Source organism: Mchenga conophoros, linkage group LG3, assembly GCF_057382185.1.
Source record: "Mchenga conophoros isolate Kocher_MC1m ecotype Shallow Benthic linkage group LG3, M_conophoros_male_GT1.1, whole genome shotgun sequence".
Lineage (NCBI taxonomy): Eukaryota > Metazoa > Chordata > Actinopteri > Cichliformes > Cichlidae > Mchenga > Mchenga conophoros.
In genome coordinates this window covers 29,617,611-29,645,103 of record NC_140528.1, presented here as the reverse complement: position 1 = coordinate 29,645,103, position 27,493 = coordinate 29,617,611, and the positions used below count along the sequence as shown (strand labels likewise).

The 27,493-nt window shown below is 43.9% G+C and overlaps 4 protein-coding genes across 4 annotated transcripts; 2 read left to right on the top strand and 2 right to left on the bottom strand.

Annotated features, from left to right (window-relative positions):
• On the bottom strand, positions 1–2,537 carry LOC146578060 (E3 SUMO-protein ligase ZBED1-like). The gene is made up of 2 exons (XM_085256477.1): positions 1,474–2,537; positions 1–913 (listed from the first exon to the last, which is right to left on the bottom strand). The coding sequence occupies exons 1-2, from the start codon at positions 2,499–2,501 to the stop codon at positions 238–240; spliced, it is 1,704 nt and encodes a 567-aa protein (XP_085112603.1). The 5' UTR covers positions 2,502–2,537; the 3' UTR covers positions 1–237.
• Positions 2,538–3,137: 600 nt separating this feature from the next.
• On the top strand, positions 3,138–5,672 carry LOC146578059 (E3 ubiquitin/ISG15 ligase TRIM25-like). Its single transcript, XM_085256945.1, has 2 exons — positions 3,138–3,261; positions 5,085–5,672. Exon 2 carries the CDS (start codon positions 5,094–5,096, stop codon positions 5,670–5,672), a length of 579 nt encoding a protein of 192 aa, XP_085113071.1. The 5' UTR covers positions 3,138–3,261; positions 5,085–5,093.
• Positions 5,673–5,718: 46 nt separating this feature from the next.
• On the top strand, positions 5,719–7,003 carry LOC146578058 (E3 ubiquitin-protein ligase TRIM21-like). Its single transcript, XM_085256550.1, has one exon. The coding sequence runs from the start codon at positions 5,719–5,721 to the stop codon at positions 6,760–6,762; it is 1,044 nt and encodes a 347-aa protein (XP_085112676.1). The 3' UTR covers positions 6,763–7,003.
• Positions 7,004–11,595: 4,592 nt separating this feature from the next.
• Positions 11,596–27,379, bottom strand: LOC146578057 (putative C-type lectin domain family 20 member A). Its single transcript, XM_085256766.1, has 4 exons — positions 27,232–27,379; positions 26,669–27,043; positions 26,170–26,508; positions 11,596–12,276 (listed from the first exon to the last, which is right to left on the bottom strand). The coding sequence occupies exons 1-4, from the start codon at positions 27,299–27,301 to the stop codon at positions 11,939–11,941; spliced, it is 1,122 nt and encodes a 373-aa protein (XP_085112892.1). The 5' UTR covers positions 27,302–27,379; the 3' UTR covers positions 11,596–11,938.
• Positions 27,380–27,493: the final 114 nt, after the last annotated feature.

The following is a 27,493-nucleotide window of genomic DNA, read 5'->3' as shown; positions in this document are numbered from 1 at the left end:
TTAAATTCAGAGAAGTTTAATAGTGTTCAGGATCAGCACGACTCAGATTAAAGACATCTTTCTAGCATCTGCTGATACGAAATAATACTGAAACCAGGCCTAACAATGATCCAACTATCACAGAAATGTAGAAGACAAAATGTGTAACATCTTAATGCCAGCTGAATGTCAAAAAGGGACGAAAGTCAATATTTAAAACCTGCGAGTGTTGAACGTTTCTCCCTCCAAAGACCCGGCTCAGTCCTTCTGTGCGCTCAGCCAGTTACTGAGGCAGACTATCCTGTTCACCTCTTCTGAGGACAAAGACGCACGCTTCTTCTCAGTGACGTCACCTGAGAGTGAGAATAAGCTCTCACAGGGCACTGTGGTTGCAGGGGTTGACAGGTACTTGCGTGCAATAGATGCCAGCCTGGCATGCGCCCCTTCTCTCTTTAACCACCACTGTAGAGGACACTCCCCTGCGCCCGCTTTGGGCTCTGCTTTGTACCGATCCAGACAGCGGCCGATAGAGTCTTCCTCCTCCTCTGTATCTGAATCTGAAGAACCCAGGAGGAAGATGGACATCTTGCTCTTCTTTGGTGACGGTTCCTCTTTTATCTGGACAGATGGTTGTTGTGCTTGTGTCTCTGCCATCAGAAGGTCATGTACCAGAGTCCACACCTCTCGTCTTTCATCTTTGGGAAGACACTTGAGGTCTTTAAACCTGGGATCAAGGGCAGTAGCGATCTTCAGCCATGTGAGATTGCTGCTGGCCCTCCGCTGAGCTAGGTCTGTGGTAAAAACCATCTTAAACGTCACAACGTAGACTGGGTCATCATCCAAGGGCTCCATGACCCAGAACAAATGACGCAAGGCTGGCAGCACCATGGAACAGGAGACATAGCGCTCTCCCCCCAGCAGTTCGGTCACATATCTGCAACAGAAAGAACAAGTGTGTATTTTTCTACTAATCGCACAGAGACGAACACAAATACCACAATATGTCAGTAAGTGATCCTCTAATTGAAAAGTATTGCAGTTATGTCACTCACTGTTAGCACTGTGTGCTGTGTGCTGGAAAATAGAAGCAAGAGCTGGGGTGGGAGGGGAGAGAGGTTCACCCTGCAAAGCTTTCCCGTGTGTTGTAGGCTAACACGGAGACAGAAAACCATTCCCCTTTAAAACCCCATCTATAATCACCTATCAACATCACATTAACTGTGTCAATCAACATCATGTCATTAAGATCACAAGCATACATTTGAATTGTGGGAGAAAATACAAACTGCACAGAATCCCAACCAGGAAGTTTGAATCCCGAACCTTCATTCAGTGAGGAAACAGCTCTAACCACTGCACCACCTGATCTCAGCCCAAACACTAACTATGCTAAGACACAACCGCACAGAGACAAACACGTGAAAACACACAGGAGTGTTCTTGAAGACGGAGCTGGAACGTAGACGCGCACAAACGAGAAACAGGATGATTTACCTGCAAGGTTCCAGCAGTTCCTCCAGCTTCTGCAGTCTGTCGAGCTCCTGCTCAGTCAGCATGGTCACCGTGCTGTTTTGCTGAGCCAGGATGGAGGTGAGCACGGATTTGTTTCTCTGGATCTGCTTGATCATCTCCAGGGTGGAGTTCCATCTAGTCTGAGCATCCTGAACCAGTGCTTCCGTGTTATGTCCATGTGCAGCTTGCTGTGCATTTAATTCCTGAGCGTTCGCCGGACTATCCTCAAAATGTCCAACAATCTCGCGACATTTGGCCAGAACTCTTTCAAAGCCGCTGTCGTTCAGAGCAACTGTGATGGCACTGTGCAGAATGTGGGCCGTGCAGGGCATGTGTTCAAATGGAAGCAGGCTGGCCACATCGACCATGTTGCCATACAGCCACGCACTGTCGGTGCCGAGCGTGGTTAGCTTGTCCCCGATTTTCCACTCGTTTGCAACACTCAGAAAGTGGTCAGCATAGTGTCTCTCTTCAGTTTTACTCACCGCTAGTGCAAACGACTGTAGAGCCCAGTCGTTATCAATAAAGTGCGCTGTGACGGCGCAGTAGTTATCGCTGTCCACCGACGTCCAGTGGTCTCCGGTGAGGGCGACGTTCATTGCTCCCAGGAGCGTGGTGTGCCGCTGAGCCCTCTGGTCCTCATACACAGCGCGCAGTCTCGACACAATGGTTTCTGTGGAGGGCGGATTGTAGCACATGTCTCCCGATGCAGCGCGAAGGACTTCTTTCAGTCCGTCATCTTCTACCATGCTCGCTGGTCGGCAGCTTTTAGCTATCCAAACAACCAAGGCGCTGGTTAACTTTTCACTCACTTCTTCTGTTTTTAGCCCACGATAGTCCTGCGATTCAGCTGGGTGCTTCGCTCTCAGGTGATACCCCAGAGACGAATTGCTTCTGTGGTACCTGAATTCAGCTTCGCAAATCGTGCACGTTACTCTCGTTTTGTCCAACACGCCGTTAGGCAACTTCTTAAAGTAAAACTTTCCGCCCAAAGGTCCGTCCTTCTCCATGCTCGCGCCTGTTAGCTACAGTAGCATGGCAACGCTTCTTCTTCTTCTAATCATTTCCGGCAGGCCAAAGGCCAGCATAGCACAGTGCTGCCCCCTAATGCAGAGCTGCTGAACACAGGAATATTTGGATTTGCTTCTTTTTCTCTGCTCATGTTCAACTTGTCTGATTCAAGCTGGGAATATTTATTAGAAACAAAGTGAATAATATTATTTTATTATCACGTTGATGCAGCACATGGTTCAGTTAGCTTTGTATAAACACGTGTTAGAAATGTTCTTCAATCAGCTCTTTTTACTCTCATTTCACAGCCACTACTTTTTACTTTTACTTGAGTAAAGAAGTTGAAACAGTACTTGGAGTATTTTTAACAGTAGTACTTCTACTTCAGTACAGACTGTATGTACTTTTACCACCTGTGTCTGAGACCTCCTTCAGGGTCCACCTGAAGCTCTCAGTCTGCTGTGGAAAAAGGAAATCCAGGTGAGTTTCTCCTGATCACCTGAGGCCATCATTACTGTGTGAACACACACACCACTCCTCACTCCTCCCACCCGCTGCACACAGTCACTGAGTACAGACCGGCTGATTCCTGTAAAGGGAGAGGCAGGAAGAGGCGGAGCAACAGCTGAAAAACAAGAAGCTCAACGTCATTTTGCAGAAGTGAAAGTGTGAGAGAGCAGCAGCAGAGCTGCAGTCGAGTCCTGTTTGTCTCTAAAAGAAGATTCACTGGAGTCCATCAGGTTTCTCTCAGCAACAGTGGTGAGTGCAGCTGATCACACTTCCTGCTTCTACACAAATCTTCACTCTGTTCACTTCATCAGGGTCTAGAGCGCCACCTCATTTCTCCATGGTGCCACTTAGGCTACGTCCACACTCGCCCGGATAGATTTGAAAACAGCACTCCGCGTCCACACTAGTGTTTTCAGTCGTTTTCACAGAGTTGTGCGTCCACATTAAGACTGCCGAAAACGCTTACGTTCCAGTCCTGTGCATGCGTGAAACGCAGGACGATTCGACCGGTCTCATTTCTGTCTGCTGCTTATTCACTTTCCAGCTGTTTGAAACGTCGCGGCGAAAGGTGGAGGAAAAGCACCGAGTTTTAAAATGGACTAACAATGAGGTGGAGTTGTTGCTGCGAGTAACACAAAAGTACAAAGTTGCAAAAGCGAGAGAGAATTAAAGAATTTGAAGAAAAGCTCTGTGGAGCATGTGCAGACTGATATTCATCTTTAATAGGACTGTCAAAACTGCTGCTGTATAATGCTCTCCACTATCTTTGTTTAATTGGTCACATGCCTGCATCACATGACTAACATGCATCATCGTTTTAGAAAGTCTCTGTTTTCACTGTTCACACTGTGACACAAACGCACCGTCTCCAAATGTTTCGTTTTCAAAATGTTTTCCTTGGAGAAAACGTCGTCTCAGTGTGGAGGCCAAAGCGGAGAGAAAACGCCGTCTCAGTGTGGAGGCCAAAGCAGAGAGAAAACGCCGTCTCAGTGTGGAGGCCAAAGCGGAGAGAAAACGCCGTCTCAGTGTGGAGGCCAAAGCAGAGAGAAAACGCCGTCTCAGTGTGGAGGCCAAAGCGGAGAGAAAACTGCTTTTTCAAACAAAATCGCATTAGTGTGGACGTAGCCTAAACAAATAGGTCACACCGGTACGACCAACCATTCGAGCAAAAACAAAAGGAAAAGTCTCCGTGTGGTCAACAACACATTATGCCCGTATCGTTGGCTAAACCAATCAGAGAGAGGGCAGGACCTCTCTGATTGGCCGTGGTCCAGATATTCCTGCAGGCCTACGTGTGGACGTTTGAAAGTGCAGGAGGTGAGCAGCCTGATAGGATGGACGTAGCTGTGGGTAATGAGAAAAGAGGAAAAGAACGACTGATAACTTTTTCGTTGAGGCCGGTGCTCTGACACGGAGCCATCAACCTCTCAGTGTCTAACAGTCGAAGAAGCTGTTGAAGAATCGTGTTCTGTGTGTGATGCTGCTGTCCGCTCTGTTGTGTCTGAGATTGTATGTGCAGCTTTGTATGTGCAGGTCCATGGATGCAAGTGTTGTTCCCATAATCCTCTCTGCAGACTTTCTGACTCTTCAGAGCCTTCCTCTGTGTCTGTGTAGTGTTTCCATACCAGACAGTGATGCCTGCGGTGAGGATGCTGTCTATCAGTCCTCTGCAGGCCTGGGTGAGAGGGTGGTGGTTCATGCCAGCTTTCCTGAGCAGCCTGATGAAATAAAGCCTTTGCTGGGCTTTTTTCACAGTTGCTGTAGTGTTGAGAGTCCAGCTCAGGTCTGATGTAACCTGCAGTCCCAGGAATCTGTGGCTGTTTGCCCTCTCCACCTCCGTCCCTTTGACGATAAGAGGCTGCAGGGGAGGGAGTTCTTCCAAAAGTGCAGTATTCATTCCTTGGTCCGTGTTGAGGATGAGGTGAAGAAGCTTCTGTGATGAAAAGAAACTTAAATAAGTCCAGACGCTTTTCTCTCCAAGCTCCTCAGACTACTGACGCTTGTTTCTCTCTTTGTAAAAATGAAATTTAAAGTGAATTTTGAATCAAATGTTTCTCTTCTTTCTCCCTCAGAGTGCAGACATGTCTGCTGCCAGCAATCTGCGATCTGAAGATCAGTTTCTGTGCTCCATCTGTCTGGATGTGTTCACTGATCCAGTCACTACACCATGTGGACACAACTTCTGCAAAACCTGCATCAGTCAGCACTGGGACATGAATCAGAGCTGTCAGTGTCCCATGTGTAAAGAGACTTTCTACACTCGACCTCAGCTGAGGGTCAACACCTTCATCTCTGAGATGGTTGCTCAGTTCAGACGTGAAGCTCAGCAGAAAGCCAGCAGCAGCAGCTCAGAGCAACAAGCTGCCAAACCAGGAGAAGTTCCCTGTGACGTCTGCACTGGAACCAGACTGAAGGCCCTGAAGTCCTGCCTGGTGTGTCAGACCTCCTACTGTCAGACTCACCTGGAGCCTCATCTGACAGTGAAACGTCTGAATAGACATCAGCTGGTTGATGCTGTGGAGAACCTGGAAGGCAGGATGTGCACGAAGCACGATAACCTTCTGCAGCTGTTCTGTAAGACCGACCAGACGTGTCTGCGTGCTCTGCTCTGTTTTAGACCACAAGAACCACGAGTTTGTTCCTCTGAGAGAAGAATATGAAGGAAAGAAGGCAGAGCTGGAGAAGACAGAGGCTGAGATTCAGCAGATGATCCAGAAGAGACGACTGAAGATTCAGGAGATCACAGAGTCGGTGAAGATGAGTAAAGATGCTGCAGACAGACAGAAAGCAGAAGGTGTTCAGGTCTTCACGGCTCTGATGGAGTCTGTTGAGAGACGCCTGAAGGAGCTCATGAAGGAGATCGAAGACAAACAGGAAGCTACAGAGAAACAGGCTGAAGGTCTCATCAAAGATCTGGAACAGGAAATCTCTGAGCTGATGGAGAGAAGCTCTGAGGTGGAGCAGCTCTCACGCTCTGAAGACCACCTCCACCTCCTCCAAAGCTTCTCCTCCCTGAAAGCTGCTCCACCCAGCAAGGACTGGACAGAGGTCAGAGTTCATCCACCATCATATGAGGGGACTGTGGGGAGAGCTGTGGCTCAGCTGGAGGAGACAGTCAGGAAACTCATGAAGAAGAAGCTGTTTGAGGCTGAGCTGCAGAGGGTGCAGCAGCATGAGGTGGATGTGACTCTGGATCCTGATACAGCTCATCCTGACCTCATCCTGTCTGATGATGGAAAACAAGTGTATGATAGTGATGTGAGGAAGAAACTTCCAGACAACCCAGAGAGATTTTCTAAGTGTGTTAATGTTTTAGGAGAGCAGAGTTTCTCTTCAGGCAGATTTTACTTTGAGGTTCAGGTTAAAGGAAAGACTGACTGGGATTTAGGAGTGGCCACAGAGTCGATCAACAGGAAGGGACGAATCACACTGAGACCTCAGGATGGTTTCTGGACTGTAGGGCTGGTAAATGGAAATAAGTACGAAGCTAATGCTGGTCCTCCAGTCCCCCTCTGTCTCCATCCTGGTCCTGAGAAGGTGGGGGTGTTTGTGGATTATGAGGAGGGTCTGGTCTCCTTTTATGATGTAGGTGCTGCAGCTCTGATCTACTCCTTTACTGGCTGCTCCTTCACTCACAAACTCCACCCATTCTTCAGTCCCTGTAACAATGATGGAGGTAAAAACTCTGCACCTCTGATCATCTGTCCTGTCAATCAAACTGATCAACGACTGATTTTATTGGATGAATGATTGATTTTTCTTGAAGGGAACAAATGAACATATTGAGTGTAAATCCTCTACAGTCTCCATGTTTCTATAGAATCTGATCATCAGGACTCTGATTCACACTTTGATTCTCATGGAGTTTGATTTGAACAGAAGAAAAGTTGAATCAGGAAATGTTCCCACTGATGGAGACTCGAGCTGAAGAGCAAATATCAGAGAACAAATGTCCAAAAGCTTCATTTCCAATAAAGTTTGTTCAATGCTTTGAGTGAATCCAGACTCATGTGTGGCTGTTATACGGAGCATCAGAGTCCAGCTGAGTTATGTTGGATACAAACTGCTTATTTTGGCTCTGTAAGTAGTAAAGCTGAATGAAGGTGACTCTGTTAGGACAACTTGTTCAGTGCAAGCACACAGTACTAAGAATAAGTTGATGTTTCTGACTGTGCAGGACTAACTGTGTATCTACTGACAAACATTTCACGTTCTATTAAATTAGAAAGCAATTAGTGTAAACCTGATGATGATTCAAAAAGAAGAATTCACAGCAGTTCCTGTAATGGCATCAAAATCAGCCCAACTTTTATTTTGAAATGCAAAACAGTATGCTTAGTAAGGATGTTTGTTTCCTGTCCTGCCTGAATGACTGTCATGGATCGAGGTGGTCCACATGTAAGCGCAGAAGAAGGTCTAACTTAGTGGCAGTGGATGTGGGTTGGACATGTAATGACCTTTGACCTGCAGGTGACCATCTTCAAGATTCAAGATTCAAAGTGTTTGTCATGTGTCACAAGAGAAAAGGCATTTCTCTGTGCAATGAAATTCTTTGCTGTCCACCCACAGATGCTGATTAATATATACAATAGAAATAGAACATATATAAACACTTCTGTGACGGAGGACTCAGATCTGCTGGTGTCCTGCAAGCAAACAATCAGATTCTTTAGAACAAAAACTTTTTTTCTTTATTAAAACATGTTTTTTCTTACATTCAGCGTCCCCCTGGTCAGTCTGGATAGCCCTGACCACCACCCCACACACAATAATGTCATGAAAGCATATTTTTAAAAGGGCTCTGCAAACATGGCCAATAACTTATTCATACCTCAGCTCCCCTTTGACCTCAGAGTTTGGTGCCCTCCTCCTCCTGAGACGTGGAAGCATGTCTGCCATGGCAGTGTGTTAACATGTGTCTTCTTTCATAAAGTTTTCCAGTCCATGGATTTTATTCCAGTCTCGCGTCGTATTATTGGAAGGGACACATGACCGCCGGCCAAAACTGACACACGTGTAAAATACAGGATTATAACATCAGATCAGGGATCATGTTGTTCAGGTCATGATGCTGTGTGTGTCGCCGTGGGAACAATAATCATAGATTATGTGGAAAAACAGAAAGTTTCTCCTGGTGTCATTACTGCAGTACCCACAGCACAGCTCTAGTACACACAATACTCCCCCCATTATCACTGCACACTTCTTCAGCTGGTGATGAGCGCCCCCTGGTGTCACAGTGTTGATGACGTCATGCAAAGTGAAAAATAAACAGTGTCTGTTAATAAAAATCATTTGTTCATTCTCATGTTTGCATCATGTTTCTGTAAAACCATCAGCTGTTTTTATAAGAACAGAAACATGTTAACACAAAGTTTCCTCAGACTGTGTGAACATCAGAGGACCTGTGACCCAGACTAAACACTGTTTGACTTCTGTCCATGGACGCAGGATTGTCTGATGTCCTATAAACACATCACGACTGCAGAGGCTGAAGCAGCGCTCGTACACAGGTGTTCAGTGACATCACACAGGTGGGCTGTGACCTGAGCCATCACCTGCTGACAGCCCTTCACAGCTTTGTATAACTGAACGTCTGAAGCTGCGTTTCACTAACAGCTAATAACACAGTGAGTCCTCAAAGGCTTCACACACATCACTGCACACATTTATACATCCTAGTTGAAGCTTGTGGATCATGCACGTCAATGATGCTTCAGCCTCAGAGGGTCATAACAGAGGGTCAAGGTGACAGGTGGAGGATTTAGATTTAAACAGCAGATGCACTGCAACAGAAAACAAAGTTATCATAGAGCTCTCCTGGTATGCTATTCCTAAGCACAGGCCCTGCACACAACATAAAGTACTGAAGCTCTGTTGTTTTCCATCTATCAGTTTCTGATTACTCTGATTACTTGGCCTGCGGTTAAACTCGATTGGTGTGTAAGTTCCCAGTTCTTTCAACCTTACTGAAAGTTCCCCAACAGTCTGGCTGGACAGCCTAGCTGCAGGTACCTTCATCCACATGTTCACGAGTTTTCTTGTAACTCCAAGACAACATAAATGCATATAACCCAAGTTAAACATTGTAATCATCTCAACTATACCAGCTACAGCAGACAATGTTTGATGTTGTATGTCTTCCATTTTCTAATAATTGCTCCCACAGCTGATTTCTTCACAACAAGCTGCTTACCTATTGCAGATTCAGTCTTCCCAGCCTATGATGAAAATTACAGGCCTCTCTCATCTTTTAAATGGGAGAACTTGCACAATTGTTGGCTGAATAAATACTTTTTGCCTCATTGTACATCTCTATCTTTCACCACACTAACCTGCAGTAAATCCTATAGCTGTCTTTCCAGCCAGTTCTCTACATTGCATGCCTAATAGCAATGCAGGGAATTGGCTACAGTATTGGCTCGATCTGGTTGTAGAGATTTCTTCCTTAGTGTCCTTTCCTATAAAATCCCTGGATGTTTGGCAAGGCTAAGTTACCTGAAAACATGGCCTGTGCCTAAGAAAGCACAGCATTTTTCCCCATTTTGAAAGATGGGAAGGAAATCCTGTACTTCCTGAAATATAGATAGAGCAGAGCTGTGATAGGAGGATCCTTTGGTTAATGAAGATCTCAGAATCCCAAAAGCTGGATTCTGTTCATCTGGACGTAACATTTTCAGTGGAAGAAACATTTTGTCATTTCATCAGAGTGAAGAAATGTTCCTCCCACTGAAAAGGCTCCAGATGAACAGAATCCACTTTCTGGGATTTACTCATCTGCATGATTGAGCATCAAGCATCAAGACAAGAGCTCAGAATGTTTCTTCAGCTCACAGCGTTTAAAGGCATCCTTTACTCACCTGAGGAGATTTGGTCCAGGTGTATCTGAGGTGTTAGAACAGCTGTGTTAAAGGAGCAGAAATACAGAAAAGACCCACGAGAAGCAGAGACCTCAGTCTGACCCTGAAAACAGAAAACAAACAAAGGAAAAAACAAAGATGATGTTCCTCAGGACATCAGAGCGGACTGGAAACACCGAAATACGACGGTCCATGTGTATCAGAACAATGAACACCAGCATCTCTTACAGGACCAGGATCACAGAGACCACAGAGATGAATGAAGATCCTCTGAGAACTAAAGACTTCAGTCTGAAACTGAAAGACCTTCAACTTAGTGACCATGGTGGCTACACCTGCACCGTCTACAAGGGTGGATACATCCTGCTACACAAAGTACTGTTACTAAATATCACAGGTGAGAAAAATATTCTGAATCCCAGATGTGTAAACCTGTGTGTGGGTCCAGCTGTTTCCAGCTGAGTGAGAATAAAAGCTGCACAGCTGTTTGTGCAGCCTCACACATCAACACACATCAGTTCAGCTCCAAGTCAGAGAAACACTGAAAACAGGAGCTGCTGGTTACACAGCAGAGGACATGATGGAGGATCCACCTCACTGATGTCAGTCTGTTTCATGTTCTGTTGTCAGTTCTGCAGGTAGAGATGGTGGAGGTGACCTGGGGGCAAAAGTCTGTCCTTCTGCCCTTCAGAATCAAAGACAACCTGACTGTGGATGTAACTCTGCTGTGGAGACATGAAAATGTGACGGTCCACACGTATCAGAGAGGCCAGAGTCAGCCTGACATACAAGGGCGCACTGAGATGAACAAAGACCCACTGAACACTAAAGACCTCAGTCTGACCCTGAAAGACCTCCACCTCACTGACAGTGGAGTCTACACCTGCACCATCTACAACAAGGATGGACACATGCTGCTACAGAAATCAGTGACTCTCAGAGTCAGAGGTGAGTGTAACAGCTGTTTGTCCACAGTGACTGAAAACAGGAGTGAAGATCAGGGAACTCAGAGTAGAACTATCAAAATAAAACAGGAAATGACCCAACAACAGTGGCTGTAGATGATGGAGGATCACCATCACTGACATCTGTCTGTCTCGTGTTCTCCTCTCAGTTCCTGAGGTTCAGATGGTGGAGGAGACAGAGAGGGAGGAGTCTGACATGCTGCCACTTATAACCAAATCTGATATTTGTCAGGACGTCATAGTGGATTGGAGACTCACTGAAGCTGAACAGATGAAGGTCCACGTGAATGAGAGTGGAAAAAATCAGCGAGATAAACAGGACCAGGTTTACAGAGGTCGCACAGAGATGGGGAGAGATCTGTCCTGCTGCTTTGTCCAGAACAAGTTACTTAACAAAGGAGAGAGGAGCTGCAGAGTAGCCTGACAACATCATTATATTTAATCAAGACTTTGACAAAAACATTTTACCAAAATGGTAAAAAACTGTTAACATAACTGGCGGCAGCTCTGATCACTGATTGGTTCACACAGTCCTCATTTCATTGCATATCTTCATTTGTGGAAATGTCATGGAGCTACATGTTAGTTTCCTGGTTTTACCTTTAGGTGGCGCTGTTTGTATTTGTTCCTGTGAAAGCTGTAACAGTGACAGACTTGGTTAAATGAAGGTTTATTTGTCTTCATGAACACATGATCAGATTATAGAGCTCATATGGAGTCATGACACAAACATGGTTTTACCTGCTTTTAGTGACAGGCTTTGTAATTCAAGCTGAGGATACAATGGTGCGATGCAAAGATTTACAGCACATGAAGCAGAAACATTAAAACCTTCACCTTATCTGAACTAAATACAACAAACATCCTGCTACAGTTTAATAATGAACCAATCCAGCAACAATGAAGGAAGAAACCAAGATGTTCCTGACTCTGGTAAAGGAGAGAACATGAAACACAGACTGCTCTCTGCAAATGTCTAAGCTGCAGGTAAAAATCTGTTGGTCATTTTCAAACCCAGAGACTGTAAACACTGAGCAGAAACACAGAGTTCACCCCAGAAAATCTACATGTGCAGCTAAGAAGTGACTTTAGGTTTAAACTTTAGTGTTTTATACAAATAAAATTAAATGTCTCATTCTCCCTCTGTCTGACCCACTGCCCTCCTGTGGTCATGGCTGCAGACATGCCACAGTCTTCACTTCCCCTTGAAGCCCACCTCTCATAGCACACTAGGTTGTCATTGACCCAGAACCATAAACCCAGAGTGCAGCCGTACTGCAGTCCCAGCCACACGAAAGGAGTCGAGGCGTTTTTGGCTCTTTCCTGGACCCATCGCTGCTGATGAGGGTTGCTGATTGAAACCAGGTCATGATGTGTCTGTCTGCAGTAATTCAAGGCTTTCTCCCAGGTTTGGTTTTCCCTGATCAGAATCAGTTTATCTGCCATAAAATCAGAGACAACATGAAATCAGTTAAATCTGGACTTGAAGTCTCTGGATGTTTGGTCCAGTTTCACTGGAAGAACAAAAGAAAACATTTCAGTGATTCTTCAGACGAATCAGCAGCTCTACAGAGAAATCTCTGTTCCAACCATCAGCTAAACATCTTCACCTGTGACAGAAGTTCAACATACATGCAGAAATAAGTGGCTGCGGTTCCTTCTCCTTCATCGTAAGGAGGTAAGTGACGGACAAGGTAAGCGACTCGTGTTGTAACTGACGTCAGACGCCGGAGATTTTGGCAGAAAATTAAAGCGAATGGTAGTTTAGATTTGAACAAATTCCTTTAAGCTTCAGTATTACCAATTACACTTATCAATTGTCTTATAACTAACAACATTTGTCTAAATCATCTCCAACACCCTGGAGAACAACGAGGAGAGTTTAGAGACTCTCCAAGATTATATTGATCAGTGCTTCCAGGATCTCGTGATGAAGAAGGCCCAGTGTGCAGCTTCCCCGGCCAAACCTGAGACGCCGTCGTCGAAAAGACTTCGTCCGGCAGATTCCCCACAACATCGCCAGCCGGCAAAGATATTGTTGACATGCTTGAGTCAATCGACCAACGATGTCCAGTTTCAATGCAAGGCTGTCCTTGGTGGAGATTCTTCACCGGGAATTTAAATGCTTGCGAGAATCCCTCAGTTCAGCCAGCAGCAGGTGGAAACGCTTGCTGCTGAAAATGCCACGCTAAGGGAGTCGGTGAAATGTCTCACAGAAAATGTTACCCAGCTCAATAGAGAAAAGAAAAGAAACAGTTATTGATCTACAAGCTCGGAGCATGCGTGATAATCTGGTATTTTCTGGTATTCCAGAAGCCGCTGGAGAGGACGCGGAGACCACGGTAAAAAGCTTCATCAAAACCCACCTGAAGCTAGTCAATCATGGCTATGAGCCTAAAAACAATTAGGTCATCCTTTACAAGAACAGATGCTACTTCGGGTGGAAAAGGACAAAAGGAAATTGTAAATTGGACATGGAAGAAAACAAGATCAACGGACTTTAAAATATGTCGATAAATGAATGTGCGATTGCTAAGGATCCCTTTCTCTTTTTGAGGTTAATAGTTTTAGAATAATTATGCATAATGCTCGACGACTCAGATAATAAATCATATGATATTTAAGTAGGTATTGACTCTGAAAGGAATGTGCTTAATACAATTAATGTCACATGTGAATATTATACAGAGGAGCAATTCAGGGATACAGTTGAAATAGTTAATACATTTTCATTAATTCATATTAATTGCAGAAGTCTTTATAGAAGTTTTGCTTCGATTAAAGATTTTCTGTATAGTTTGAGAGGCAGGTTTCAAATAATTGCTCCGTCTGAAACATGGTTAGATGAGAAGAGGGGGTTTCTGTATGGAAGGGTACGATTTATACTTTGTAAACAGAACTAAGAAGAAGGCAGGAGGGACGGCACTTTTTGTTAATTGTGATTTGAAATGTAAAAAAGTTGAATATATGTCTGTGGCTATAGACGATGTAATGGAGTCTGTGATAGTGGAGTTGGACATAGAAAGAAGAAGTAATTGTAACGTGCATATATAGGAAACCGGGGTCACAGATTGAGTTATTTACAGAGGCAGTAGAAGACTTATTGAGTAAGGCTAAGGGAAAAGAGACTGTATGTTTGTGTGGTGATTACAATATTGATCTTTGTAAAGAGGCAAATGATAAGGCTGCGTCAGATTCTTTTGAATTATTACTTGGTAAGGGATTTTATCCTTTAATTATAAAGCCGAGTAGAATAACAGATAAATCAGAAACACTAATTGATCATATTTTCATTAATAGTTTGGAGAGTAATATTATGAGTGGCCTCATCATAAATGATATAAGCGATCATCTACCAGTCTTTTTTACTTTTGATTTAAATGTGAAAAGAAAGGAAGAGGTTGGTTTTGTGAGTCATAGAAGGTTAAGAAATAACGAGGCAATTAACAAGTTTAGACAAGATCTCATGGAAGTGGACTGGAAGGAGGTTTATGTTAATGAGGTCGACGTTGCACACGGAGCATTTTTAAATACATATTTGGCCTTGTTTGATAAACATTGTCCATTGGTATCATTTAAGTATAAGAATAAGAATATGAAACCTTGGATAACTAAGGGTCTTGCAAATGCGTGTAAAAAGAAAAATAATTTATATAGGGACTATATAACACAGAATTAAGAATGCGGAAATGAAATACAAAGTTTATAAAAATAAGTTGGTATTAATATTGAGGAAAGCCAAGAAAGACTACTATAATAAACTTTTTCAGGAAAACAAGAATAATATTAAGGGCATTTGGAATATTTTTAAGGAGGTATTGGGTAACAAGAACACACCCTTAGATCGCCCTAATTATTTCATTAAGAATAATCAAGTTGTCGATGACAAGACTGAAGTAGTAAACGAATTCAATTCCTTTTTGCAAATGTTGGACCCACTTTAGCAAATTTAATTAGAAAAAATGACGAAGCCTGGAAAGGAGAAAGTAGAGTGGTTAATTCTATATTCTTAGCTGATACTACCATAAAAGAAATAGTAGCAATTGTAGAAAACTTTAAAAATAAAAAATCTACTGACTGTGATGGTACAGACATGGTTGTAATTAAAAAGACTTTAGATTGTATAAGTATTCCTCTTTGCTATATTTTTAATCTTTCGTTGCAATCAGGAGTATTTCCTGATCGAATGAAAGTGGCAAAAGTGATACCCTTATATAAATCAGGAGATAAGCATAGTTTTAACAACTATAGGCCAGTGTCTCTTTTGTCACAGTTTTCAAAAGTGCTCGAAAAACTTTTTGCGCAAAGACTTGATAGTTTTATTGAAAAATATCAACTAATAAATGAAAATCAATATGGATTTCATAAAAATAGATCAACGGCATTAGCATTGTTGACTTTCATTGACGATATTTCATCTGCAACCAATAATAATAAATATACAGTGGGGGTATTTGTTGATTTAAAAAAAAGCTTTTGATATGTTACAACATTCTATTTTGATTTCTAAAGTGTATAATTATGGTGTGAGAGGTTAAAGGGCAAAATATTATTTTTAGCCTTAAACATAATTAATAGTGTCCGTAATTTCACTAAATCTCCTAATTTTAATAATTTCAATTTTATAAATAATTTATTTGTATGTTCTCTATATTTAACATTCTGAATCATTCGTATCACTTTCTTCTGTAATAAGTTTAGAGGTTTTATAGTATTCTCATATGTATTCCCCCAGACTTCAATACAGTAACTAAAATATGAGAAAAACAATGAAAAATATAAAATGTGCATTGTTTTATAATCTAATAAATTTTCATCTACTATTACACTCAAAAAACGAAATTCAGTAACTCTATCAATCAATTCTCCATCAATGGACATAATGACTTCATCTTCCTTTACACGATTGCCAAATATCATGAATTTCGTTTTTGTCAGATTCAAAGATAATTTATTTACATCAAACCATTTTTTTAATCTTAACATCTCAGAAGTCATAATTTCAACCAAATCTTTCAAATTCTCTCCAGAGCAATACAAATTTGTGTCATCTGTAAATAAAATAGAATTTAACCTTTTTGATATGTCACAGATATCATTAATATATAAATTTAAAAGTTTAGATCCCAAAATAGAACCTTGAGGAACGCCACATACAATCTTCAATCTTTCAGAGGTATTGCCGAGATAATGATCAGGGGAAGTGGCCACACATGGGAGCACAGCTGAAACACATGAACCTAACGACAGGACAGGAGAAGTGAAACTGAATACACTGACATTGAATACAGACTTACAAAGTAAAACAGGAAACATGGAGATTAGACATGACATGAACTAAACATAACCACGCAGACATGACTCATGACAGGTAGACGCACGAACCAGGGAGACGGAGTACAGGAGAAGATGACAGAAGCGACAGCATGAACTTGACAACACAAGACACACACACATAAACACATGAAGGGCAAGGGAGGCTTAATACAAGGGTAATATAATTACAAATGAGCTGGAATAACTTAATGAACCTAAACAAACAATAAACATCAAAATAGACTAAACACAAAACACTGGGTCGCACGACCCAGGACCATGACAGTATTTTTATTGTGTTCAGGGGGAGAAGATAGCAAAAGGAAATTTTATTTTAAGCATCAGTTAGCTAGGACAACAAAGATTAATGAGTCCAGCGGTTAGGGGTATACGACTGTGGAACTCACTTCATTATAATTTAAAGAATTGTATAAGTTTACATTGTTTTAAAAAGTGTTACATGCTTAAAACGATAACGCAATATGAAGAATGTGAATGAAATTGGAGTTCATTGAAAAAGGATCCATTATAATTTTTGTTTTATTTATTTTAATTTTATTTTTCTCCTTGTTACTATGTGGAGTGGTATATTCTGATTGTAAATTTGTTGTTTAGTTTGGGTTAGGACCGGAGATAAATGTTAATGTTAGTTTGTTCCCTGATTTTTGGTGCCCACTTGTAATATAAATTGGATTGTAGATAGGGGGCGGGGTTTAATAAGAATATTTTCTTCTTCCTGCTCCTTTTCACACATGGTTGTAGTGCTTTATTGATAGAAAGTGTGGTTGGTTTGTTTGAATTGTTGTACCAAGTGTGAAATAAATAAATAAATGAAAATGAAATGAAATGAAAGCTGCCGAAGGACACGGTGAAGAACATCGTCTTCGATAGGGTACATCGCCATTCGGGCTACGGCCGGGAGACCACGTCCTATTGTGGCCAAATTCGGCCACTTCAAACAAAAGCAACATGTGAAAAGCCGCGGCAGGGAATTAAAAGGAACGGACTTCAGCGTGAACGACCAGTTCCCCAAAGAGATCCTGGAACGACGCAGGGTCCTCTTCCCAATCCGATGCGGCTTCATCCAGAAGGGCTCCCGCGCTGTCATCGCTGTGGACCGGCTGTATGTGGACAGACAGCTGCACCGCGACCCCAACATCACTCCGTGGCTGTATTAACTTCACAACAGATAAGAATCCACTACACCCTTTCCCTATCCACTCACACTAACTTGCATTAACTTAAAATTAACATCTGTATAACTTACCGGTATCAAATCGCATCTTAAGTGTGATATGATAGCAGAATTAACACCGTCACTCCCCATCAGTGGTTTGATTGGAATGTTTCATTTTTTTGTTTGTTTGTTTTTTTCCTTCTTGTTTTTTTTTCTCTCTTTCCTCCCTCTTGTTTTTATGCTGCTCACCCCTGTCCTTGGTTTCTTTCTTTATTTCTTTCACTGCTTCGATCACCTGCTTCGACACTCATCCACAAACAACATCCTTTATTTCGACACATACGCACCATGCGCTCAACGGCAGCACATTTACTTCAGTCAGACAGCGCACACAGTCGTTTAGGATACACACACTTAAGCCAAGCCTACTCATATTAGTAACTATGCATACACAAAGTCAGACTCAGGGAGCATCTCGCCACACATTTTCTCTCTCTCCTTCTCCTTATTTATGAACAAGTGATGTATTCTCTCCACCTGTCTAAGCGACGCACACAGCATACACCCCTAGTTACACACAAACATCTATGGGTGCACTGAGGTTCATTACATGGAATATAAATGGAGCTGGCTCCAGAGAAAAGAGGTTAAAAATATTTAATCAACTCAAAAAACTACAGGCAGATGTTGTCCTTTTACAAGAGACCCACAGACCTCTTAGAGGTTCGAATGAACTTAAAACACCTGAGTTTCCTAATGTGTTCTCAGCTTGTTAGAATTCTAGACAAAGGGGAGTAGCAATTCTAATACATAAAAAAATTAATTTCACAGTACCTGATACAGTTATAGATCCAGAGGGCAGATTCTTAATCATTAAACTATCTATACTTGATAAAAAGCTATGTATTGCAAGTGTATATGGTCCAAATGTTGATGATCCCTCATTCTTTCACGGTTTTTTCAGTGCACTCTCTGAACACTTAGATGGCACACTTGTTCTTGGAGGCGACCTCAACCTTGGACTAAATGAAGACATGGATAGGCTCAATACAGCGGGAACTCAGCGTAATTGGCAGTCCACAAATATAATCAAACAGTATATGAGCGACTTTGGTCTTTGCGATGCATGGCGCTCCCTTCACCCCACCAGTAAGGAATATACTTTTTTCTCACATGTCCATCACTCCTACTCTCGTCTGGATTATTTTTTGGTCAGCAGCTCACTGCTGAGTAACATTTCAGACACTGAGATTCATCCTATAGCTGTCAGCGATCATGGTCCTGTATCTTTAACACTAATGCACAAGAATAATACTACGCCAAGTAAAAACTGGAGATTTAATACATCACTACTTAAACATGAAAAAAAAAAAAAAAAAAAAGATGAAGACTTCTATAAAACGTTGTATTCACCACAAATAAACCCGTCTAAAAAGGAAATTGATCAGTTTTTGGACAACATAACTCTTCCAAAATTATTAGACACTCAAGCAATGGCACTGGATTCACCACTGACACCAGGTGAACTCCAGGAAGCTCTGATAAGTATGCCCAATAAATGGTAAATGGCCTTTATTTATATAGCGCTTTACTAGTCCCTAAGGACCCCGAAGCGCTTTACATATCAAGTCATCCACCCATTCACACACTGGTGATGGCAAGCTACATTGTAGCCATAGCCACCCTGGGGCGCACTGACAGAGGCGAGGCTGGCGCCACCGGGCCCTCTGACCACCGCCAGTAGGCAACGGGTGAAGTGTCTTGCCCAAGGACACAACGACCAAGACTGTCCAAGCCGGGGCTTGAACCGGCAACCTTCTGATTACAAGGCGAACTCCCAACTCTTGAGCCACGATCGCCTCAATAATAAGGCTCCAGGTCCAGACAGCTTTCCTGCAGAATTCTACAAAGAATTCTGGTCGATTCTAGCACCAGTTTTCTACAGAACGTTGTTGGAAATCAAAGAAAAGGGCAGACTTCCATCAAATATGAATTCTGCAAACATTAATCTCCTGCTAAAACCAGGCAAAGACCCTGTATATCCCTCAAGCTATCGTCCAATATCCCTTATAAATGTAGACCTTAAAATAATCTGCAAAGCTCTCTCAAAGAGACTGGAGAAAATAACCCCCCTCTTAATTCATCCTGACCAAACTGGTTTTATAAAAGGTCGGCACTCATCAACAAATACACGTAGATTACTTAATTTGATAGACTACTCATACAATAAAAACCTAGAAACTACAATATTCTCTTTAGACGCAGAAAAAGCATTTGACAGAGTTAACTGGAAATTTCTATTTGCAACTTTACACAAATTTGGTTTTGGATCCTCTTTCATAAACTGGTTAAAAATATTATATAATTCCCCAACAGCTTGTGTCAGAACAAATGACCAGACATCCTCCAGCTTCTGTCTCTTGAGGGGCACCAGGCAGGGATGCCCACTCTCCCCTTCACTGTTTGCAATTTTTATTGAACCACTAGCAGCAGCAATTAGACAGAATTCAGTAATTAAGGGCATAAAATGCAAGAACGTGGAACATAAAATCAGCCTTTATGCGGATGATGTGTTACTCTTTCTCCAAAACTCACAAACCAATATCTCTGGGGTGATTGAATTGATTACCTCTTTTGCAAGAATATAAGATTACTCAATTAACTGGTCAAAATCTACAGTCCTACCGATTAATTGCTCCTTCCATAATTCCTCTTCTACACCACTGCAATCAGGAAATATAAAATATTTAGGTATTAATGTTTCTCCCAAGCTTGCAGATCTAACTAAATTAAACCATATCCCACTTTTGAAGAAAGTAGAAGGTGATCTGGCTAGATGGAAATGTCTACCCATATCACTTATGGGAAGGGTTGCCGCTATAAAAATGATGGTATTACCCAAAATAAATTATTTATTCTCAATGATCCCAACTAAACCGCCACAAGATTGGTTCAGATCTCTAGATTCATGTATGTCCAAATTGCTTTGGAAAAATAAACCCCCACGTATAAGCTTATAAACACTACAAAAGACCAAGGATAAAGGAGGATGAGAACTACCTAACTTTCAGCACTACTTCTTAGCCAACAGGCTTCAGTTTATCTCAGGATGGCTAAAACACACCCTCTTAGATGAACCTTGGCTAGATGTAGAACAAGCACTCTGCAATAATCTAGAGATCTCAGACCTACCATTTATCAGCTCAAACATCCAACGACATGAATGCTTTAAAAGCATCAACATCAGCTCTTCTCTGACAGCATGGTGGGAGTTTCTAAAATTGGCGGAGTCTTCATTAATCCCATGCAAACGTACACCTATCTGGAACAACCCTGACATATTACAAAACAATAATATGATAAACTTTTCAGATTGGAGTTGCAAAGGAATCAAATATTTAGAACATATACTAGAAGGAACAGAATTTATTTCATTTGACGGACTAGTTACACAATATGGGATCAACAAGAAAAGATTTTTAGAATATCAACAAATTAAATCCATAGTAAAAAAGAAATTTAAACCGGGTCAAGTTGAACTACAAACACCACCAAGTGTGGTTCAATTTCTTACTCTTAAAACCCCCAAATTACTATCCAAAATATACAGAATGCTTTCTAAAACAGATGAATCAATATCACTTCCTATTGCAAAATGGGAAGCGGATTTATCAGTTAACTTAGACCTAAACTTCTGGTCTCAGATTTGCTTAAAAACCTTTCATCTAATTAGAAATCCCAGTCTTCAATTAATTCAATACAAAATATTACACAGAGTGCACTATACAGGTCATCGGATGTTCAAGATGGGCTTTACATCCTCCAACAACTGCTCACACTGCCAAACCAATTCACCGGACAATTACATCCACGCTCTTTGGTTCTGTCCACCAGTTCAGAAGTTTTGGCGCGAGATATGTGAAGACTTATCAAAGTGTCTGAAATGTAACATTCCAACTTCCCCCTTAGTGTGTTTGTTGGGCAGCTTAGATAATGTCACTACAGAAAAGAATATAGCCCATATGGTTTTCACTGCCCTATGCATAGCCAACAAAACAGTCCTCATGAACTGGAAAAATAAAAATAATCTTAATTCTAACCAATATAGAAATTATCTATTAGATTACATTAGTCTTGATACAGCCTCTGCCACCACATCAGGTCAATTGCTCTGGGCTCCTTTGATCAGCTCCATCACCTAGTGGGGGTGGGGGGTCATAGTTTGGTCCCACCTTCGCTGTTGTGATTGGTGTGGGGGTAGGGACAGGCTTAGGGCATCAGGGGGTTCCCTAGGAGCATCTTCCTTGGGGGGCTCAACCCGGGGTAGCGGTCATGGCCTATTAAGGGCTCTGTTGACTCTTAGGTGACGGTTTCCTTGTGGCTGCGTGCAGCGGGGCTAGGGGAGGGTCTGTGCTGATGGACGTGGGTTACTGACCTGGTAGTCTGGCTGCCCCTGGGTGGGTCCGGGACAGGCGTGAGGATCTGGGGGCGCTCCGTCTCTGGGCTGGGGCCCTGGCTGGGCCTCGGGGGCTTGGGTCCTGGTTGGTATGTTGCCGGGGTTGTGGGCGGGTGGGTGTATGGGGGCTCGACCCCCATACAGCTGGCCCCAGGGAGGGGTCACTTGCCCCTCCCTTCCTTCCCTCCCCATCTCCAGCTGCCTCCCTCTTCCCGCTCCACCACAACCACCCGCACATGCAGGGCCTTGGGGTAAAGGTATGTCACCAGGGTGCAGAGGAGGCTAACCCCCCCCCCCCCCCCCCCTGTCCCCTTCTGGCTGCCTCTGCCTCAATTTTATCCCACAACTTAGACATTCACATTACTCACACCCTCATTACACATACATATAGGATCTTGGGGGTGGGCATGCTACACGGAGTCCAAGTTACCATCGGGGTGTACACCTCACCCCTGGCGTCGTTGCCCACCTCTCAATTTTAAATACACTTAGACATTGAGGGCTAGCAGGAGGGACCATGCGCTTACCTGCTGCTCTCTGGCAGGTAGCTCCATGCCCTCCTGGGTTTTAAATGCACCTTAGAACACACATGCATCAACACTACAATGAGCGGGTGGAGGGAGGTTTGGAGTCTTCTCTCACCCCCGTTCTCTGTTGCCTGCTGGAGCGGGGGGTCTGGGAGGAGGAGTTGGCCGTCCGACTGGGGTCTGGAGTGTGGGGCCTCCCTGCTGCTGCAGAGTCAGGGCGGTCTGCTTCTCCCCACTGCAGGGAAAAGGGTAACACCACCTGGGTCTGGGTGCAGTTTCCCCCACCAGGGGCAAGGGTACCTAGACCTGGTTCGTAGAGTACGCTTGGTGAGTGTGATTGTGTGTACAGCATCTCTTTATGTCTGTCTCCACGTCGGTTGAGTGTGGAGTAAGTGCATATGAGAGCATGAGGGTGGGAATGGATGTTTGTGTCTGTGTGTGCCTGTATGTCTGTGTCTATATGTCAGGTTGGGTATCAGACGCCACCTCTCTGGGGACATCTCAGGTCCTCCAAGGTTTGGAGGCCTATCTCCACCCACCACCACTTCCCCTGCCGGTGGCGGACTCCCTCAGACATCGGTGCGTTGGTGGTTCTTTGTGTCCGGGGATGGGCGTCCAGGTACACACCGGCTCACTCCTTGGCAGCCGCTTATCGGGGCCTGGAGCCTGGGGCTCGCTCGGGCCACTTCGGGGGTTTGGGTGCCCTCGGCCTCTCGGCCTGGGGCTCGGTCACTCAGGCACAGCTGGCTGCCGGTGGAGCTCACGGGCGCGTCACTGCAACCCCCCCCTGGCTTCTGCTCCGCGGCTGCTGGGTGAACCCTCATCTGGGACTCTCCTCAGCTCTTTCCGGGACAGTGGCGCGGCTGCCCCTCTGTTGGTCTTCCTTGGTCTCTTGTGTTCTGGGGGCCTCTGGATGCCTGGAGTTTTGATCTCCTCCATACCTGCTTCATGCCCTGGAGGACGGGGCTGTGGCCCCCCCACACCCTCTAGCAGATCATTACATGAAGGAACCTTTTTAAAAAAACAAGCGCGTCCATGCTCACAGGTGTACACACGGGTGATCACACACACAAACTACACCCTTTTTGGCTGCTGCCTCAAAGCACACTGTGTTCTGTTGATCTTATGTGCTGCACAATAATGTTTAATATTTAGTATTTACTGTCATATTCACATATATCATTGTGATGTTGTTTACTGTATTGCTCTCATCTCAGCATTGTGCCATCACGCACCAGGGTGAGTTATAACAATGACAAACCCTGGTTTACTCCTAAACTCAAAAAGCTGTGGCTGGAAAAGAGTAAGGCGTTCAGAAGCGGAGACAGGGACTGCTACAGAGAGGCCAAGTACAGGTTCACTAAGGAAGTGGACATTGCCAAACATCAGCACTCTGAGAAGATGCAGCAGCAGATCTCAGAGAATGACTCGGCCTCTGTGTGGAAAGGTTTTAGGAATATTACAAATTACAAGCCTAAAACCCCCCACTCCACTGATGACTTGCTCTTAGCCAACACCCTTAACGACTTCTACTGTCGTTTTGACGAGCCATCAGGCAGCCTTCACACCTCCAACGGCCCCAACAATAGAGGCACTTTGGACACTCATTCCCCCACCTCTCCCCCCTCCATAGAGCCATCACCACCTTCAAACTGTTCACCTGCAACACCCGCCCCCTCACCCCACACAAAAGAGGATTTCACACCACCTCCTCCGACCACAACTCTTCATATTCATGAAGCAGATGTGAGGAAGCAGTTTAGGAGTCTGAATGCTCGGAAAGCTCCCGGCCCAGACGGTGTGTCTCCTGCCACCCTCAGACACTGTGCAAACGAGCTGGCCCCAGTGTTTTCTGGCATTTTCAACTCCTCACTGCAGGCATGTCATGTGCCTGCCTGCTTCAAGTCCTCCACCATAATCCCTGTCCCCAAGAAACCAAGGATCACTGGACTAAATGACCACAGACCCGTGGCTCTGACATCTGTGGTCATGAAGTCATTTGAGCGCCTGGTTCTCTCCCATCTCAAGACCCTCACGGCCCCCCTCCTGGACCCCCTGCAGTTTGCATATAGAGCCAACAGGTCTGTAGACGACGCCATCAACATGGCCCTACACTTCATCCTTCAGCATCTGGACTCCCCAGGAACCTACGCCAGGATCCTGTTTGTGGACTTCAGCTCTGCCTTCAACACCATCCTTCCAGACCATCTCCGAGGCAAGCTTTCCCAGATGAATGCTCCTGATCCCATCTGCCGGTGGATCACTGACTTCCTGACGGACAGGAAGCAGCACGTGAGGCTGGGGAAGAATGTCTCGGACTCCCGGACCATCAGCACCGGCTCCCCTCAGGGCTGTGTTCTTTCTCCTCTACTCTTCTCCCTGTACACCAACTGCTGCACCTCCACCCACCAGTCTGTCAAGCTAATCAAGTTCGCAGATGACACCACCGTCATTGGGCTCATCTCTGACGGGGATGAGTCTGCCTACAGGAGGGAGGTTGAACGTCTGGTGTCTTGGTGCAGCCACAACAACCTGGTGCTGAATGCCCAGAAGACAGTGGAGATTATTGTGGACTTCAGGAAGCACACAGCCCCACTCCCCCCCATCATCCTGACTGACACCCCCATCACCTCTGTGGACTCATTCCGCTTCCTGGGTACCACCATCACCCAGGACCTGAAGTGGGAGCCCACCATCACCTCCGTCATCAAGAAAGCCCAGCAGAGGATGCACTTCCTGAGGCAGCTGAAGAAATTCAACCTGCCAACACGGACGATGATGCAATTCTACACTGCAATCATCGAGTCCATCCTCACCTCCTCCATCACCGTGTGGTACGCTGGAGCCACTATCAGGGACAAACAGAGACTGCAGCGTGTTGTGCGCTCTGCTGAGAAGGTGATTGGCTGCAGACTCCCATCTCTGCAGGACCTGTACACCTCCAGGACACTGGGGCGTGCAGCTCGGATCTCAGCTGACCCTTCTCACCCTGGACACAGTCTGTTTGACCTGCTCCCCTCAGGCAGGAGGCTCCGGTCCATTCGCACCAGAACCTCTCGCCACAAGAACAGTTTCTTCCCCTCTGCTGTTGGACACATGAACAATAACCATATGACTGTTCCCACCACTAACACATGACCCTACGCTGTGTCACTGCATCATTTCATGTCTGGCACTGATCACCACCTGCACTCATGTATATATCTTTCTACGTAGCACTCATAATTCTTATTCTCATGTATATATCTCATGTATATCTCATGCACATATCTTTCTTTCTACATAGCACTTTAATTCTTATTGTCTGCACTGAAGCACCGCAGCAATTTCCTAATGTTGTAAACCTCAACATCTGGCAATAAACCCATTCTGATTCTGATTCTGATTCTGATTCTGATTTTCTTCAGCTTGTTTTCTTTTTTCTTTCTCAACAGGTGATCCAGGTGATTGATATATGCATTTTTGTTGTCTGCTTATTTAGTTGTTTTTTGTTTTTTTGCCCTTTATCCCCGTCCCTCTTCTCAGCTGTTTTTCCCCCTCTTCCTTTCTCCCTTTTCTTTTCCTCATTCAAGTCTGTCCCATATCTAGCAAGTGAAAATAAAAAATAAATAAAATAAACAATAAAAGGTGAATCAAATGGACCATTACGGCAAGGCTGGGATGGTCAATTTGGTAAAGTGAATCCGTTGGGCATCTTTCTTTGCCTTTAGACAATAATTCTGATGCAAAAGAGCCAAACGGGACAGGCAAAAAAAAAAAAAAAGTGGCTGAAGAAACATACTGACCTAAATCCTCTCAGTGATTCCAGCAGTTCATCTATTGGACAAACAGCTGAGATAAATCTGTGTAAACTCACCATCATAGCAGAAGAAAGGCTTTCTTTGGTCACATCCAGCAGAGCTCCATCTTCCTGATCTCTCTAACAGAGTCGTAGCACATGTCCTGTTGTTTAGTCCATCATTAAATGAGTCCCAGTATCTGAAAGAGAAGTTACTCCCATCTGACCACCTCCAGCTGTCTCTGAACAGGCCGATACACGAGGCTGTAGAGTTCTTCAGCTTCTTAAACTCTTCACTGTATATCTGATTGAGTCCACTGGCCAGGTCGGTGTGATGCTGTCTGTAGTAGCTCTGAGCCTGAGTCCAGGTCACAGACGTCTCAGTCAAATGAAAGGTTTTGTTGTTTTTCATCGTTTCTGTCGAGTCAACAGAAAAACACAAAAACATCTTTATCAGCTAATCCGTCTCATTCTTAAAACTGCCTCTTTCAAGAACATGTGATATAACACAGATTATAAACTACATTATAACATTATTAAGTATTGTATTATCATATTACTGTCCACATATTCTCACCGTTATAGCAGATGAACTGAAATGTGTGAGTACATGGGAAATCTATCCACGCCATGCTTGTCATTACACAGTTCTCAGGGTATGCTCCATCATCTGGCTCTGTACCTCCCCAACAGGTCTTATTTTCAGTGTATTCCTCCCCCGGCAGAGACCAGTGCCACCTCCTGTTGTCTCTTCCTGGCTCGCTGTACAGTCCAATCCAGGCTTGTGTTTGATTCTGTGCAGAGTCTTGAAGTCTTCTCATGTCTGTCAGGTCAAACACTTTGGCCAGGTCTGTGTAGTTCTCTCTGCAGTATGCCCGTGCTTCATCCCAGCTCATCTCTTCTTTAATAAAGTGGTACTCATACAGGTGACATGTGATGAAGACACACTGACCTGAAACAGAAGAAATACTGTTGAATATCTGCTGATACAAGCAGGAAACTCGTGTTCCCATCAAACTGTCCAGTTTACAGGTCAATCCTTGATTTTCTCAGTAAGGGTTCATTTGTTTAATGAGTCCTGATCAAACTAAAGGATTTCAGGTGGAAACAATCAGGAGCCCTGGTAAAATGATCACTCACCCATCAGAAGAAGCAGAAACAGACTCCACTGCATCGTCGCTCTGTCACATGAAAATGACTTTTCTGTCATTTGGAGGAAACAATGAATCCAGCAGCTCTTCAGTGTTTGATGGACACGCAGCACTTTATATTAAACACAGATATCTAGTTTGTCACACACTGCTGTAAGAAATATATGATTGTTCTTAATAAATGATCATCTGTTTAAAATTGTCCAAGAAGACAAAAGCAACAGTTCAAATGTGGTCCACACAGCACCTCT

What these genes read in the sequence shown, in the direction of transcription:
- LOC146578060 (XM_085256477.1), bottom strand. Translation starts at nt 2,501, where the DNA reads ATGGAGAAGGACGGACCTTTGGGCGGAAAGTTTTACTTTAAGAAGTTG. An exon ending in GAACTGCTGGAACCTTGCAG is followed by an intron (nt 914 to 1,473) that starts GTAAATCATCCT and finishes TTTCTGTTGCAG; the next exon opens with ATATGTGACCGAACTGCTGG.
- LOC146578059 (XM_085256945.1), top strand. Translation starts at nt 5,094, where the DNA reads ATGTCTGCTGCCAGCAATCTGCGATCTGAAGATCAGTTTCTGTGCTCC.
- LOC146578058 (XM_085256550.1), top strand. Translation starts at nt 5,719, where the DNA reads ATGATCCAGAAGAGACGACTGAAGATTCAGGAGATCACAGAGTCGGTG.
- LOC146578057 (XM_085256766.1), bottom strand. Translation starts at nt 27,301, where the DNA reads ATGACAGAAAAGTCATTTTCATGTGACAGAGCGACGATGCAGTGGAGT. An exon ending in GTTTCTGCTTCTTCTGATGG is followed by an intron (nt 27,044 to 27,231) that starts GTGAGTGATCAT and finishes CTTCTGTTTCAG; the next exon opens with GTCAGTGTGTCTTCATCACA. An exon ending in GCCTTTCTTCTGCTATGATG is followed by an intron (nt 12,277 to 26,169) that starts GTGAGTTTACAC and finishes ATTTTATGGCAG; the next exon opens with ATAAACTGATTCTGATCAGG.